At 38.6% G+C, this 17,063-nt stretch overlaps 1 protein-coding gene across 1 annotated transcript in view; it reads right to left on the bottom strand.

Moving 5' to 3' along the window:
- LOC121964183 (ephrin type-B receptor 1-like) overlaps positions 1–17,063 on the bottom strand; it is a 110,354-nt gene that overhangs the window by 27,403 nt on the left and 65,888 nt on the right. Inside the window, exons 10-13 of the mRNA XM_042514399.2 lie at positions 5,120–5,285; positions 4,792–4,897; positions 3,132–3,193; positions 2,827–3,024 (exon numbers count right to left, since the gene is read on the bottom strand). Of these exons, the coding sequence (XP_042370333.2) occupies positions 2,827–3,024; positions 3,132–3,193; positions 4,792–4,897; positions 5,120–5,285 (532 nt within the window). The remainder of the gene's footprint in view (positions 1–2,826; positions 3,025–3,131; positions 3,194–4,791; positions 4,898–5,119; positions 5,286–17,063) is intronic.

Here is a 17,063-nt window from a genome sequence, read left to right as displayed (position 1 = left end):
TGGTTTGAGGTACAAATATCACTAATAAATCAAAAAGGAAGAAGGAAATCTGCACAAGATAATGAACTACTGTTGAGAAGGAAAGAAAGAAAATGCTAAATATAATTGTACTGGAGACAGATGGTGGCAACAAGGTTGGGTGATATGACAATACATACCAATAAGCAATATAAAATAAGTCATACCTTATGTTGTGGTAAATATCCCTTTGATATTGTTCTAATTTGTTGTGTCACTTAGATTAGACAAAGACAGAGGGTTACTTCTGTCATTATTCTTTCATCTGTTGACGGTTTCTCTTCTGACTTTTCAAAGGATTTTAACTTTACTGCCAACCCATTGACAAATTAAAGGAAAACTTCACTCACAAAGTAATCATTTGAAAATCAATTACAGGTTACTCACTACTTCTCACCTAGAGTTCATGAAAAACTTTGTTTTTCTCGCATGCCTTCACAGTGAACGGAGAATCCAAAAGGGAAAACATTCCCATGAATTAAAGTAATCAGGGTCCACAAAACTATATCAAAACATCCGTTTACAAACTTTCACACAACTGGTACAGTATAATCCAAGATTGATTTGTCCAGTTATATGCTCTGTAGTTCCCAAACTCATGTATTTTTGCTAAAACTTTAACACAAGGCCGTGCAAATGATCACATGCACAGACAAGTGTGTAAGAATTTGTAAACAGATGTTTGGATATAGTTCTTCTGTTGGTAAATGTGGAGCCTGATTACTTCTTTTCATAAGGAATGTTTGCCCTTTTTGGATTATCTGTTCTCTTTGGAGTCATGCAAGAAAAACAGTTTTCTTTGTGGATTAAAGGTGACAGCCTGTGAGTAATTGGCATTCGAATGGTCATTTTTTGGACGAAGTATTTCTTTAAACTGTTAAGGGACTCCAAAACAACAATTGCGCTGCATGACCCCTTATGATTCCCGGTCTACTGCCCTTTGTGCAGTGTGTATGTACCCTGTTACGCCCAAGTTCCCACTCAGTCTGGCGCAACCAGTAATCACATGCTGGAATAATACTGTAATACTGTGTGATGTGTGTGAGTTTGTTGTAATTAGATTAAAATACACACCATATTAGGAATATGCATCATATGAGAGCAATATATACTGAAAGAGGCATCTTAGAACTAGATTTGACACTATAAGATATCACTATAAGATGAAATGATAATGCAGGACCTGTAGATTTTACTGTAATAGTAAATGTAACCAAATCATCTACAATGAAATAAACTGTCAAAAAAAATGGACACAGGGAAAAAATATGGGAGTGTTGGGGTCTTTTGACCACGTTGCTGAAAGAGCCTTGTGCCTATCTTAAGATTTTCAGATGAACCTATTAAAGTGCAGCTGGTAACTTTTATAAAAAACACTTTTCGTCATATTTGCTGAAGCTGTCACTATATCCTGACAGTAGTACATTAGGTAGTCTATGAAAAAAGAAATACTACTAATAATTCTCATGGCGTGGTTGGTGAGGGGTGCTTGGTTTTGGCTCGACTGTTTTCAACATGGCAGCTGGGTAGCAAACTTTCTCATAGGACCTTGCGGTAGTTTGTTGCTTTGACTTTGACCCTAAAGCATGTAGCATTGAGCTTTCATTAAAAAGATCTCATACTTCAATGCAAAGATGATACACTGCCTATGCCTTTAAGACCTTGAATAGATTATTTATTCATATTTTTGATGCAAATATCTGCATAAAGCATTAATATCACTAACAGACCTCGGGGTAATTCCTCAGTATTGTGTATTTCCAGGGGAAATTAAATAATGAACACATCTGAGTACTTCATCATAGAGTTTGGATATCCAAATGCCCATTTCTTTTCATGGGTCACCCTACAACTGATGGAGGATAATGGCTGGATGTTCTCCTGGTTTTATTTTGTGCAGTCACTGGATGTACACTGCATTTTGTGAACCTATTCATGACCTTGCGTTTTGGCTTTTAGCATATGTTTTACATATCTTTATGTTTTATGTATTATATTAAGTTCTTGATGCATCTCTTATGCTAAAATCTGCTTGTTCTGTGTCTCACCTGACTTGGATGCCCTTGGGGACAATGCAGCTAAAAAGAAATGGCTGAAGATGGTGCATAGTTTCAGTGCTCAGGGACCAGTAGTAAAATAAGGCATTTGATCTTAGCAACTGTAAAAATGTGTCCTTATTATTTGTTTCTCATTTCAATCTTTTTCCCCCTTTTCTCTCTGACATCCGACAGCTAAAACTCTGCCCCCCGAAATATTTCAGAGGATGCTGTGGGACTCCGTTTCACATCCAACTTTCTCTATTTGCCAAACATCACACGGCATTTTTACAGTTCAGCTCAGATAGCCAAAGAGAATGCACGAAGACAGTTTTAATTTATTCCTGTGAAAGTTTTCAGCATGAATAAAACATCTCTCCTGACTTCAAAGGAAAAAAATAAAGCAAAAATAATAAATTGGCATTGCACGTTTCCAGATCTTTCTCATTGATAGGAATGTCTGGCACAGTTGAAGAACTTGATTAATTTACTGTAGACTATCTGCTGTTTCAAGTGACAGTTGGTCTCATTAAAGAAAACTAAGGTTTACTTTTTCAACGTTGCCTTTTGAAGCAGTTTAGAGTAGATAAGCACATAGACTGTGATTCGTTTTTTTTTTATCTTACTCTTCAAGAAAACACACAATCATAATTGACATGTTAAAATGATCATGGATTTTCCCTCTGAGGCATTTGAGTTTTTAACATGTTATAGAAACAACATGAGAGAGAGTCAAAGTGCAACCAAGGGTCAAAGACACGAAAATTTCTACCTGATCCAATGACCTCCTCTATTTTGACACAGGAGGGGTCGATTTCCTTGGCAAATTCCCGCACAGCCTCGTTGGGGTCCTCGTAGGTGAAGGGGTCAATGTAGATCTTGACCCCCGGTGAACTATGACCCTCAGACAGGGTGGGAAAGGTCACAGTCGGGGTGGGACCACTGAACATGTCTGGCCTCAGAGTCACCTCTGAGGAGAGAATTAGAAAGTGTAAATATAAACCCTGCTTTGAAAGTTTCGTGTATGTAAGAAAAGAGAAAAGACGAGCTGATTTTAAGTTTCAGTTCGGGTCGTACCTCCTCCGCCGTTGTACTGCTGCAGCTTGTCACCATACACGCTCTCCTTAAGCTGCCTTCTCCTGCAGACAGAAACACAAACGGAGAGAATTTGGGGGAAAGAGGCAAGCAGACAGAAATGTTACACAGAAGTTAGGAAAGTTAGAAATGCTAATTGGCTGTCTTCACTTCAGCTGAGTTGAGGTAAAATAAATAGTCTTCTTGAATGTCGAAAAAAGTCTGCCTCGGAGAGGGAAAAAGTCTTTCAGGAATTCATTAGTATTATATGGCTGGTTTCTGTTCTGTGTTGTCAGCTCTTGTTTCCTGCTTTCATCTGAGACTGGAACCAAAGAAATGCAGTCTGTAATATTTCAATACGTCAACTGATCCTCACAATAGACACCTTACACCGCACACAGGCGAGACGGCGAGTCGCTCACTATTTCTGGGAGGTCACGGGGTCACGGTAACTTCAGGCATTTCAGAAAGTCCCGATCTGTTCTAAAATTGTCGAATCAATAATAAATCATTTTTGTCTATCAAACCTTAGTCGTCATTGTTAAAAAATTGCAGTTCTAGTGATTGCATGAGTTGCTTTCAGCAATTGCAGTAAATTACCACGTCAAGCTGAGAAATACTTTCGACTACCGGGCTCTTTTTATCAGGGCTGTTTTTGGACAAACTGATCATTGTCTCTGTTGCACATCTGCTCTCTATTCTGCACATTACTATGTTTGCACATCCATCTTCACTTTTTGCACACTTATTTGCTCATTTTTTCTTTTTTCTTGCTCTTTTTAATCTTTCTGGCTTTTTTGTTTGTTTGTTCTTTGTACATACTGTACATATCATTATCATAATTGTTATTTTATTTTATTCTATTCTATTTCATTCTATGTTACGTGCCTTTCTTTCTATATATATTTGCATTATTTTGCCTTTTTAACAAATATTTTATTCAGTTGCTGCTCTCTTATTTGCTGCTGTAACGAAACAATTTCCTTCAGGGGATTAATAAAGTATTTCTATTCTATTTTATCTTTATTATATTTTACTGGATTTTCTTAATGCAATGTCAGTACGTAAGTCTTATTAAGATACAGTATTCAGCAGCATATGGTTGCACAAAAATTAAATGAGTTGCTCACAGCAGTTAAAACATTTTCTTGTTAGCAAAGCTTTAATGTAATCCTTTTTTTAGGTTATAAAAGTCAAGTAAGCAGTTCAAAATGCAACAGAATCCCTAAAATAATGAAAAAAAAGATAAATATGGAGATTATCCCTGAGCTTAAAAACTTTACTTTTCGCTTAAAATGTTGCCTCAAGGTACATTTACTGACTGTCAACCAGATCTCACAGTGATTGCCACCAGATACAGTTTGCTCCGTTGTCATGGAGATGGCTCAGTTATCATCACATGACCAAAGTATGGAGCTTCACATGATAACAGATGGTCCTATGGGGGGGGGTGGGGACTGACTGAGGGTCCAGACTGTGAGGTGTGGTTGAAAGCCCTGGAAAATTCTAGTTAAGCGAAATACTAATTAATAGGCCTTTTTTCAAAGAAAACGTTTTGGACAAGTCAAAGTATGTAACATACGCAGCGGGCTACGTGACACACACATGAATGCAGCATGGGCATGAGTGTGTAATACTGTGTACATGTGTGTCTATGCGTTACCTGGTACAGATGATGGCAATAGCTACCAATGAGACGATACACACTCCACCTACTAAAGAGCCTGCAATCAGGGAGAGCTGCTGTCCTAGCTCTGACTTGTACTCATCTGCAGAAAAACGCACACACACACACACACACACACGCACGCACACACACACACACACAAAGTAGGGCAGAATTTAATTACTTCACAGCCAGATTTTCACTCTTGCTCAACCTCTCACATCCCCCCTCTCACTCCTGCACTCTCTTTTCTCTCCACCATAAACCCCCACCGACACACACACACCTCCACACACTCCAGCCAGCCAGCCCACCACCCACTTACCATCAGTGAGTGTTTGAAAGAGCATGTCCTTGCTGTAAGCTCCGTAGCCGGCCACAGTGCGGGCCCTCACCTGGACCACATAGCCAGTTCCGGGCCTCAGACCTTCCAGAACAACATTGGGTGTTTCACTCTGGACCACTGAGCTGTTCAGCACTGACGACAGGGACTGAAGAGGAAGTTGAGAGAGAGAGATGAATATGTTTTATAGCAAGGCAAGACAGACAATAAGACTTCCTCAGTCACAGACTAAGAGAGACTAAATTTAGTACTCGGTTTCGGCCTTCAGCTAAGACAAGATTAATTCTTCCAATGTTCCAGCCCAAACTGAGACATTCACCACTTTCAAACTGTGACTCCCTCACAGGATGCTGCAACTGCAACATCTTGAGTTTGAATTCATCTGGTCATTCATTCATCTTGTCTCACCGTGCCAGTTTTTTCAGCAGTAAGAAAGAACATTACAAACTACATTTTGTTTCTGTACTACACACACTTATATCATCTGTCTGTCTCTCAATACACACCTTAAAAGGTGAGTTTGCCAAAATTACTGAAGACAATTTACATTTACCCCTGGTGGTACATTGTGTTGTCATGGAAACAGATTTTTTTGTTTATTTGTCTATATTGAGATATCTGCCTCCACGACAATACAATGGAAGAAATGAAATTATGCCAGAAATATTGTCACAGTTACTCAGAGTAATCCCCAGACAACACTACTAATACTTTTCATTCAAACCACTTTCTACTGAGAGAGAGTCACTGTGATGATGTTTAGACTATCCAGAGTGACTGGGTCATGTTGATCGGTGGGCTTTTCCAAATTTTCCATATTACAAGCAGAATGAGCAAATATTTATTTACATTTATTGTACTGGGGTGGAGCAGAAGTCTGAAAAACAGATAAACCTTTGTACATTAAACTGGAACGCTTGTATTGCAAAAAATCACTAGTGTCGAGTGATAACATATGTCTAATTTTAGGGGGGTGAACTGACCCTTTAAACAGAAACTTAATGGGGAACACCACCTAAGAATTCCAACATGTTATTTTTATGATCTTATGATTTTTTTATATCCAAATGAGCTTTATTCTACTCTACTGTTCTCAGTTGTGAAATAGAAAATTTTTCAATAGACTCTGAACCTTCACATGGTTGTTTCATCTAGAGTATATTTCCCAATTCATTGTCTATGGAGCAGCTCAAGACTTCAAACCCTATGGCATCACAAATTTGAGCACTCTAGCATTTTGATTTGGAAGGGAGTTGCTCATGTTAACTGATATTTTTGGACTGTCTTAGACCATAGGAATAGCAAGTATATATTCTGAAAATGGGTGTAGTTCCCCTTTAACAGCAGGATGAAAAGCTTTTCTAAAATCTGAACTGTCCTCTCTGCCTTAAAGTTTTTGCACCTCTGGCCACATCCAGCATCGCATCACTAACTGGGGTACTGAGGTTTAATCTGTTGCATCTGTTAGCACACACAACAGGGATATCATGGTGTTCTCACACAGCCAGGAGCGCACCACTATATCACAGCAGCAAGGCGAGAAGTTAAACCTTGAACTTTCAGCAAGAATATATGATTTTCAGCTGTTGTAAAATTGCTTTGTAAGTGGTACCTTCCCATGTTTTTAACGACATTTGGTAAACTCAACAGCAAGTCATCTTTGTCATTTTACTCTGGATAATTCACAGATCTCGGTGTGAATAGATCTGATAAGAACTACTATACTGAAGACACTGTCCTAGTAAAAGCAAGTTCAGAAGAGATAGTGGGTCGTTGTTTCTGGAAAAACACATCGCCATTAAACTTTACAAATGTCATTTTTCAGGGTTTTGTGCAGCACAAATGGGATACCATTTATTCTCATTTTCCTGGAGTGGTGACAGAAAGAAGGAAGAAAAGGGCATAATTCAAAGCTTTGGCGCATAAAACTATTTACAATGCAAGACACCACTAGATGAAAAAGTATATTTTGTATTCGTAGTCATTCTGTCTACCATCTTCACATTTTGTGAAAAAAAAGAAAAAAATCTCTTTAAACCCTTCCTCTTTGATTTCTTGGTCTTTTTCCCACCACTTTGACCCTTTCTTTCATCCATCTCCTCCAAATATTACCCATTGATAATGCAGTTAATTAGTTGTTGCCCATAGAGACACGTCTACCAGAGCATTTAGGCCTCTTTCCGCCCCGTCCTCCTTCTGAGGTGAATTAGCTGGACCTATCAGACCTATCTTATAAACCCAAGGCTACAACCTTTTAGCTCTATCTTTCTACACCCTCCCTCTATATGCTTCCTCTCACCCATTTCTTTCAGATAAAAAGGTTTTTGCTGCGCCGAGATCGAAGCGGTCCAGGGGGAACGACAAATATGGTGTGGAGATGGCATGAAAGGATGGGGGAGGGACTCATGCCATGAGGATGAAGGAGGTGGAGGGGTCGACGGCAGAGCAAAAAGGAGAGGGAGAGAAATGACGGAGATGAGGAGGAGAGTTCAGGAGGGAAAAGAGCGCAAAGAAAGCGAGGGTTGCGGGAGGAAAGAGAGATAGGAAGAGGGAGGGTTGTCAGAAGAGAGAGAACATGCACATGAATATAAAGAGGTTAAAGATGACTGAGTTTTCATTTATGTTATCTTAATAATTCTCAACAACAAATACATATTGCACCCTTGATGGTTTCAACCCTTTGAACTCTGCAATAGAAATGGTCCACAAGTGCCTACATTGGTATTTTTGGTCAATGTGATGTCATTTCTTGGAGTATCTTCAAATGCTTTATATCCCTAAAATCTTTACAAGCTAAACGAAAAGGTAATGTAAGTCAATAAATCCTAATAAATGATAAATGCATTGAAACTGTGTCATTAAAAAAAAGTACAAAAATTGCAGGGTTTTCTTTCCGTCAGATCTTAGATGTAGAAACATAAACAAAATATTTCTAAACACTCCATAACTTATGTAAACTATGTACATTATTCAGTATTTGAATTATGCTTATTTTTATGAGCAGATTGCAAAGGCGTGATGGATTCATCATTCTTTTCTCTGGCACCATTACCATGACATCACTACAAGCATACAACATAATGAAGCGGGAGCCTTATGATCTCTTCAGGGAAATTCTAGCGAAATTTCTGCAAAATGCTACATTTGCATGACACAAAAGGTACCTTAAAGTAATGGCATTCTAAAAAAGGAAGACAGAGGCCTTACTTTTCTGATGCAAAAGGAATTAATGCTCAAGCTATTATGGTTTATATATATATATATGGCTGTCTGCAGGAGTTCCATTTTTGCTGATTTTGGTTTGGTTGCTTTATTGTTATTATTATGGTGTGACATGTCTTGTGTCAGGTATTATTGTTGTTCTTGTGTACCGTATATTAATACACTGTATCTAACTTCATTAGAATCTAGTTTATATGAGTGTATTACTGATATATTGAACATGGAAAAGTAACAGAGTTTGCAGAGTTAAAAGCTACGAGAAGATATGATAGAGATACATTTGGAAGTAGCCAAAGAAATTGGGGTACTGAGTTGGGGTGGGGTTTGAATTTGAAGGTATGTGTGTGTGTGTGTGTGTGTGTGTGTGTGTGTGTGTGTGTGTGTGTGTGTGTGTGTGTGTGTGTGTGTGGGTAGGAGAGGTGGGGGGGCTCTATGCCTGCCACAGTGAAAAGGTTAGGGGGCAACCCATCTGGGAAGGTCTGGAAGCCAGAGATAAGTAGTGAAGAAAATCCTGCCTCCCTGTGCCATATCAAATTTACAACATTAAAACCTCATTATCTATAGAGTGGCTATGAAGGGGGAAGGAGGTGAGGAGGGAGGATGAAGAAGATGGAGGATAGGAAGGTGGGGAAAAGGAGGTAGGGTACAGCTGTCTAGTAAGAAAAAACCTGTCCTCCCTTTCTCAAGCCTTATCAAACTGCTCCCCGAGGACTTCTTCGCTTGAAGCTAAAATTAGTCACTTTATGTGGTTGGCTTGTCTCCAGTATAAAGTACAGTGTTTCTCCTTTCCTAAGATGTGCATCAAATTGTGAAAAGAAGGGACAATGAAAGAAGAGACTGCCAGTGTTTGATTCTGGGTCTTAATTGGCTTCCATGTTAAATAATGTTAAAGCAAAGACAGCGGCGAGTAAGGCCAGCTTACTGTAAAGTCGCTGCCCTGATTTTGACAAAATAAGTGTTTTATCTGCGGCTGTCAGACTGCAGCTACAGTACATCTCACAGCGAATGCAGTTCTTCTCACTCTGTCCTAAACTTACTCTAATTGCTCTCCTAGAGGCAGAAGCTCAGCTTTCTCTCTCTGCTTCTGCTATTTTCTATCTTTCCCTGGCACTTCACTTTTACTCAAACCGTGGGAAGTAGCACCTTCACTGCCAGGTGCAGCACCCCCGCCACTTGAGCAGGAGTGAGATGTCTTTTTACTGTTAATTTGTTTTGGTTTTTTTGTTTTTTTTGGTTACCTGCAACATCTTTTGTTTTTAAATCATTTCTGGAAGCATGAGCTTCCCAGGTGATTTCTGGTTATAGTTTGTGAAGTATTCTATGGATCTGGATCAGCATGAAAATATTAATGTTTAAATGCAATGTTCAACCAACAGCTGAACAGTGGCAATGTCATAAGTGAAGCAGCTCTGTGCTGCAAGTGCAGTTATCTCATACACTGTAAAAATAATGGATGTAGCTACCATTATGTTGCTCATTGGTTTGTGGACTGCTGTTATGAAGCCTCAAGTTCAGCATTTCAGCTGTCACATCTTTGTTTTTTGGAGCCAGCAGTGACCATATTTAAATGAGAGTGTGGAGCTGTGGAGGAGTGAGAGGTGGAACTGGCTTGTAGACTGTGGTGACGCCCCGCAGACAGCTGTCACTTAATCCAGCCCTGCCCTTAAATAAACATAACTTTGGGACATAATAAACACGAATAGTTGAGTTATATAAAAACATAAATCAAACCCACCCTACAGTTTTCATGAATGCTGAAATAAGCTATAGAGACCTTTCTTGTCTGGTTGTAAACAGCATTTTAAGATGGGTGTCTTCAGGAATTTACTCTGTTTTTGAGCCAGCCTCAAGTCACAGGACATTCAGTGAAGTGCAGTTTTTGGCACATCTGCATTGGCTTTATTTATCATCCTCTGAGGTTGCTGCTAAAGTTATCTCAATGACTAAGGTGCATTTCCAAACTTTTCAATTTTCACACTGGCATATCGTTTGCCTGACATAACATTATATGATGCTGTCAAAAAGTGATTTACAATTGTCGTAGCAGTCAAAACACATGGTTAAGCTTTGCTTATGTCACATAATTTGAGCATAATTTTTGGTGTTTCAGCTAACTTTAATGTACATGTATTTATTTTAGCTTTTGGTTGTATTTGTTTAAATGAACAAATGTTTCTGATATTATAGATACTTGGTGTGCAAGCTCTGACCTGTAGCTATTAGTGGAAGGTGTTTGCCGTGGTTAAGATAGTCATTTGACTACTTTTTGACTCTTTTATGACATCAAGGGAAATCTTTTTTTGTCTTGTTTCCATTTATTGTATGAAGTTAATTTGGAACAATCTTTGGAACATGTTTAAGTAACAAAATGAGTTTATTCTGTAAGTGATAAAGGTTTTTTGTTTTGTTTTGTTTTGTTTTTGTCAGAGTGACAAGTGAGTTGGAGCTGAACTTGTATTGGCTGCTCATGGCTAACAAAGGAAAAACTGTCAACAATGCTATAGGGCCCCATACCGTGCTAAGTTTGTATAATGTTCCGATATGTGTTTTAGCTTGAGTCAAATTTCCATTGGCACTGAATGTATATGATCATTCCAACTAACTATCACACTACCACCACCACAACAACAAAAACAACAACATTTATCAGTGCTTTCCAAAGTTAATGTTTCATATGAGCATTTTCTGATCTGCCACTAGTGGGGGTTAGGGACAGATAAGAAACCAATGTTGACTGATGTGAGACCGCATGTAAACTGTGGTTTCTGCTGACAAAGTCAGACACGTTGTACAGCCAACGTTCCACCTGAGCTCCTTCCCAAGAGATTCTGTGGCAGTAAAACAATGTCAAAATACTTCTGCCTTTACTTCTAACAGTCACTTGCATGGTCACAAAGTGTTAGTTCTCAGGACAACTTAAACATTACAGATCTGAACAGCTAAATCTGCAATGTGTCTTCTTTGAGCACACATGAACCACATTCTGAAATGGCATAAATGCATTTCACAAATTGGAGAGCAATGACACTCAATGAGCTCAGAAAGATATATTTGAATCAAATTTCCAGAAGGAAAATCAGAAAGGAGGACAGTTAAAACCCAGTTTTTATTATACTAGAGATTAGACCCTGGATCAGCATGTGCTGACCACATTAGCAGCATTTCAAAATGTGAGCCCAAGACAGGAAAGATCATGAATATACTGAAGTATGTAAAAGAAAATAATAAATAATAATTAAATAATAAGGGAAGGACTTTTGCAGGATACCAAGATTATACTGTGCACTATGCCAGCACTGTACTTAGTTTGCTTATAGGATTTACATATTAATAGATGGCATATACTAAACTATAAGAAGCAATAAGAATCACAATAATATAAAGAACACACACTCTCTCTTTCTCCGGTGCTTCACAGTGGAATCATGGCCTTACCCTATGTTGTGCTGGAAAATTGGAATGTGTGAGCCAGCCCTCTAGAGTCATGGACTTTAGGACTGAGTGTTTACATCAAAGAGAATAGATAAGAAAGAGATTTGACAACAGTCTTGAGCATTTACAGTGTGTTGTTATGATTGTATCTCAGAATTTTAGTGAGTTATGGATGACAATATGATAATATGTATTAAAAAGAAAAAAAAAAGAACCCAAAGACTTACAGTGCCATCTTGCCCCAAAAATCCAAAAACTGTTTCTTTAGTTTTATAAAAAAGGATAGGAAGATGGCAGGAAATCAAATGTGGGTGTGGATGAGGAGGCATGTTGTTCTTTTGGTGTTTCGCACACAATCCCTTGTAGGTGCTTTGCTCTTTGTTTTTAATCTGTCTGCAGTGAAAGTCTCTGAATCTGTTTTTGCAGCTGCTGGCTCAGCTACAGAAAAGATGAGAATATTCTTATGTTTAGCTTTGGGTGATAGATACGCTTTTAATTTAACTTTCAGTCTCCAAATGCATTGCTTCCCACTGACTGAATTACAAAAAAGACAAGATATGCAGCCGCAGTTTGTCCTTTCTTTTGAGTTTTATATTCTGTCCTGGAGCAGCAGTCTTTGATGGGAAAGCAATCAGGTCCTGCACATTTCACCCCTGAATCAGAGGCTCTCATTGGTGCCCCCGGTTTGACATTCTTTATGCAGGCCAGCTCGATCATCGGGCTCTGGCAGCAAAGTGTTTTGTGCCTTAGTCTCACGGTTCATACACGTTAGGACCTTGTCCACTACAGGACAGCTGGAGGCTTGATTGCTTCAGTCAGACAGTCTCACAGAGCAGAGTGGTAGGAGTTTTGATTTCAGCAGCATCCACTGGCAAATAAATTGGTGCTTTGGTCTTCTTGTCTTTAAGTGATTCAGCTGGGGAGATAGAAAAATCTTCCAGTGCTCTCAAGATGTTGACATACACAGTGAAAAGCAGGGGAGTGACATTTTTTATCATCACATTCACTCTTTATTCTCTTTTGCAAAACACTGAAAACAAGTCCTTAAAGAGACAGTGAAGTGCTGAGACATGTGGAGGGAGATAGAAGTAGAGTGGCTGTTCCTGTGCATAAGAAGGAGCTAGTTTGGGCATCTGATAAGGATGCCACCTGGGCACCTCATCTTGAAAGCTTTCTGGGCATGTCAAACTGGTAGAAGACCCTAGGGATCATATGTGTCACCTGGTATGCGAAAGCCTCAGGATCCCTTAGGAGGATCTGGAAGACGTTGCTGTGAAAGGGAGGTCTGGACTACTTTGACCGGCCTCGGATAAGCTTAGAAAAACAGGTGGAGAAGCAGTGGAAGTCCTGTGTGCACAATGATGATGTAGCATACTTCCAAAGAATTTAGTTAAAGGACATAATTAAACTTTTCAGTAAGCACATATTCATCAAGAGATCTGCTTATCATTGGTGATTTTAAAGAGAATACAAAGAATCATACTGGATATCTCGTTTTTTTTCCACCTAAACAGCCTGAGATTTACAACTCAACATCCAAGGCTGGATGACTGGATGGTTTCCTGCAGAGATGTGCTATTTTCTGTGGTGGTAGGGCATTCACGGATTCTACATTTTTGTAGTCATCGATTACTCACAAAAAGTAGCAACCTAGTTAATTAATCACGAGAGATATATCAGATTTTTTTCACCCATTAACAATAAATTATTTATTTTTTTCTTTAAAGTCTTAATTATAACCGTTAATTTTGGCAGGACCCACCTGGGAGTATAAGTGAAATAGCAGAGTCCTCAACTGACTTTGGCTTTTTTCTAATGAGCTGAGATTTGATTTGACTAAACCCCCAACAGGCTCGTCTAAGCTGGAGATACTGTTTGACTGCAGCAACAACACAACTGCTTTCTTGAAAAGTGGGAGTCTTTTCTGCTCTAAATACCTTGAATTCTGTTTATTTAACAAAATCAAAAGTTATATCCACCTTTGGTCGATAAAGGGCCATCTGAGCCCACAACAACTACTACCCACAGCGCCCACAGTTGCATATCTGCAGATGAAGCATTAGTCTACAATGATAGAAAGCGACATGTGATTTTGATGTTTGACTAATGACTATTTTGTGAAACTATGGATGTATACAGAGAACTGAATAAAGATTTGGCAGCGGTTCATTCCTGTGAAAGTTGCTCAGTGGCAAATGAAGCCAAAAAAGAGTGACATTATTATACATGATTATTTGATGAATCAGGTCTCTTGACTTTTAAAATGTTACAGACCAAATGCATCAAATCCAGTTTGTGAAATTGGTAATTTTGCTGGGGTAACTAAAAAATGTATCCACTGGTTTGCAGATATCTCTTTCACAGTGTAAGTCTACGGGTGAAGTCTTTTTTTGGCCTAATGGCATCACGTGATGGACTCGAAAGATGTTATTCCACAGTTTCAAATTGGCTTCCAAGCCCCTGCTGCAACTGGGGATTTGTGTGGAACCCCTATGTGATAGTAAATTTCTGTCTTTGGGAGGAAACAGTCTATCCTTCATAAATAAAGGTAACTTTCTGCGATCTCTTCTGGCACATATTGAGACACCAGCGTCCACAGAGACACCTGAAGGCCAAATCAACTGTGAGCTGAGGAGATGAATCTTGGAAATAATTTCACTCAACAAACAATAGAGCAATATTAGTGACTGCAGTCAACAAACACTGTAACATTCCTCCCTGAGGACTCTGCAGCACATGCAAGCATCACAGAGAACAGCCTATAGTGAAAAGCTGCATTCAAGCTGTAACAATGTGCCATGATATCATTGAGTAAATAAATAAGACTTGATGTGATTACACTCTTATAAAATGGCCATAAAACATGTAGTTTTATCTCCTGCAGGCATCAAATTATTTAATGATTCAACTGCAACAGAAGTACTTTTTTTGGCAGGTCTAATTTATGTTTGTCTAAGTCACCGTCTATAATTGTCTGAGGTTGTTTCCTCTAGCGATTAAAGTGAAGAGTGGCCTGCACGAGACACACAGGATGAGTAACTTGACCAATTAAAGGCTTTTAATTGGATCTCCCACAGATCCTAATTAGATTCCATATTGTGTGCTACAGCTTATGAAACTGCTGCAACTCAAACTAAATTAACTGTTTTTTAATGGAAGAAACATGCATAGCTTTGTTGTATTGTATAAATCAATAAACCTTTCAAAATTCAGTTGGAGTGATGTAGTCTTACAGTTTGACAGGATCCCACTGAAGCCACTTATTAATGAATGGATGCTCATTTTTGCTGCATGACTGCGATCAACAATTGATGTGTGCTGGAATAAAGAAAGGCTCTTCATCACTGTTAAACCCTGTCAGGATGACTACAGGCTCCATGAAATATGCATTGTGGTCCTAAGCTCAATCGCGACTTATTAGGAAATAATATTGTATAAAAGATGAAGCATGAACCCGACTCTTAAACAGACATTAGGCATAAGTGAGAGAGAAAATATATCAATTACAGGAATTATAAATCTAAGAAATATGTTGACATGTTTCTGAATTCAGTTGTTTTTCATTTATCATCGTGTTATGAGCAGTATTCAACACCTCCTAGAACTAATACTAATAATGAGTTTTTTTATCAACCATTAGTGCTTATTTTAAGTGACATGAAATAATGAATAATAACATGAGGAATAATGCAAGAACTAGACATTGAGTAATTATTTTGAAAGATACTGTGGGTAAGGGACTCAAAAACACACATCACTAACTCATAATGTCTAATATGTGTCAATGTTTTGCATGTGCATGTGTGATGGAACAGTGCACAGTGCTGTATTTAGTTAACATTTTTTTGTTATTTGCTGAAATAGCTGGTGAAATACATGAATACCTGAATAACAGCAGGTGTCTCAGAGGGCAGCAACTTAAACACAAGTGAGAAAGACTCCCACACACTCTTTTAGGTGGCTGGGATGTTGTGCCGATGGATGAAAAAGACAATGCATTTATTACACTTTGAATTGTGTTCCTTTCTTCCCATTAACCTTAAGTAGGGTTCTTGCAGCTTAAGGCAAAACTGATTTAAAACTTTTTTTAATGCCATTCGGAATTAAGTTTAAGACCAGTTTTCTACAACCCAAACTAAAGAAGGACAATCTTATTTTGTACAATTTTTTCTTGCAACATAACAAATGACTCTTTCTGTCCAGTGAAAAAGACTATCTACAGCACATGTTGAAAAAAACAACCCCTTTTAGTGAAGAACAAATGGAAGATAATGAACATTTATCAAAATAATCTGTCTGGTTTACCAACAGAAGTGGGAAATATCTGGCATTTCTGGATGGTTTTCTGGGCGATTTTGTGTTTCTAAATCTGCATGTGATATTCCACTACTTGGAGTTTAAAAAAGGGAATTTACTAAATTATTTTACAAAAAATAGATGTTACAATTTATTCATACACAGGAACATTTTTATGTCATTTGTTTCTAATTCTTGTTATATGGATATGCAATTCGCTAATTACATTTGATGAAATTGTAAGATTGTTTTGCCTTTGTTAACTTATGTCCTTTATAAAATCTTTTTGTCTTTTTGACAAGTGATGGTTTGCATACAGTATTTGGTGAGGAAACAATTTGAGAAATACACATATTTGCTTTCCTTGCCAAGATTAGATGAGGGGATCATTACCACTATTACCACTTACCATGTCTGTACAGATCTGTTCAATAGGAAGGTGGAGTCAGGAGGCATCTGAAGTTTTTCCAACCCACTTTAGAATATATCACACCCACTTAAACATGATTAGAGCAGGCAGCTAGACATCAAGGCCCACCAAGTCACTGAAAAAGACGCTGAGCTATAGCTCACCCATGGATGTACCCTACAGTCCCTTCAGCTCACCCTCCACCTATGGGAGACTACAAAGCTGGAAAGTTTGCTTATCTGAGTTGGGGGGGGGGGCGACCAGCCACTACAGGTCCATCTTTGCAAAATATGACAGCTACAGTAGCTTCAAAAATAGCAATATGGGTAATTGAGCTAAGACGGATAAACACAGGGGAGGCAAAGACATGTACACAAGACACACAGATACATAAAGGAGGTATAGGGGCACTGAGAGCCAATGTCCTGCCTTCAAGGAGAGACAGTAGAATTCTTCAGTGCTTTTCTGGCAAGAGCAGTGTGCAAAGCCACTGTTAAACTCAAGCTACAGGGCGCCTAGCTATAAGTTACTTTTTGAGCCAGCACCCAACTTCCTGCAGTGAATACT

This window comes from Plectropomus leopardus, chromosome 5 (assembly GCF_026936395.1).
Source record: "Plectropomus leopardus strain MGB_pleo_1.0 chromosome 5, ASM2693639v1, whole genome shotgun sequence".
In the NCBI taxonomy this organism is placed as follows: Eukaryota; Metazoa; Chordata; class Actinopteri; order Perciformes; family Serranidae; genus Plectropomus; species Plectropomus leopardus.
This window is presented reverse-complemented; position numbering and strand designations above follow the sequence as displayed.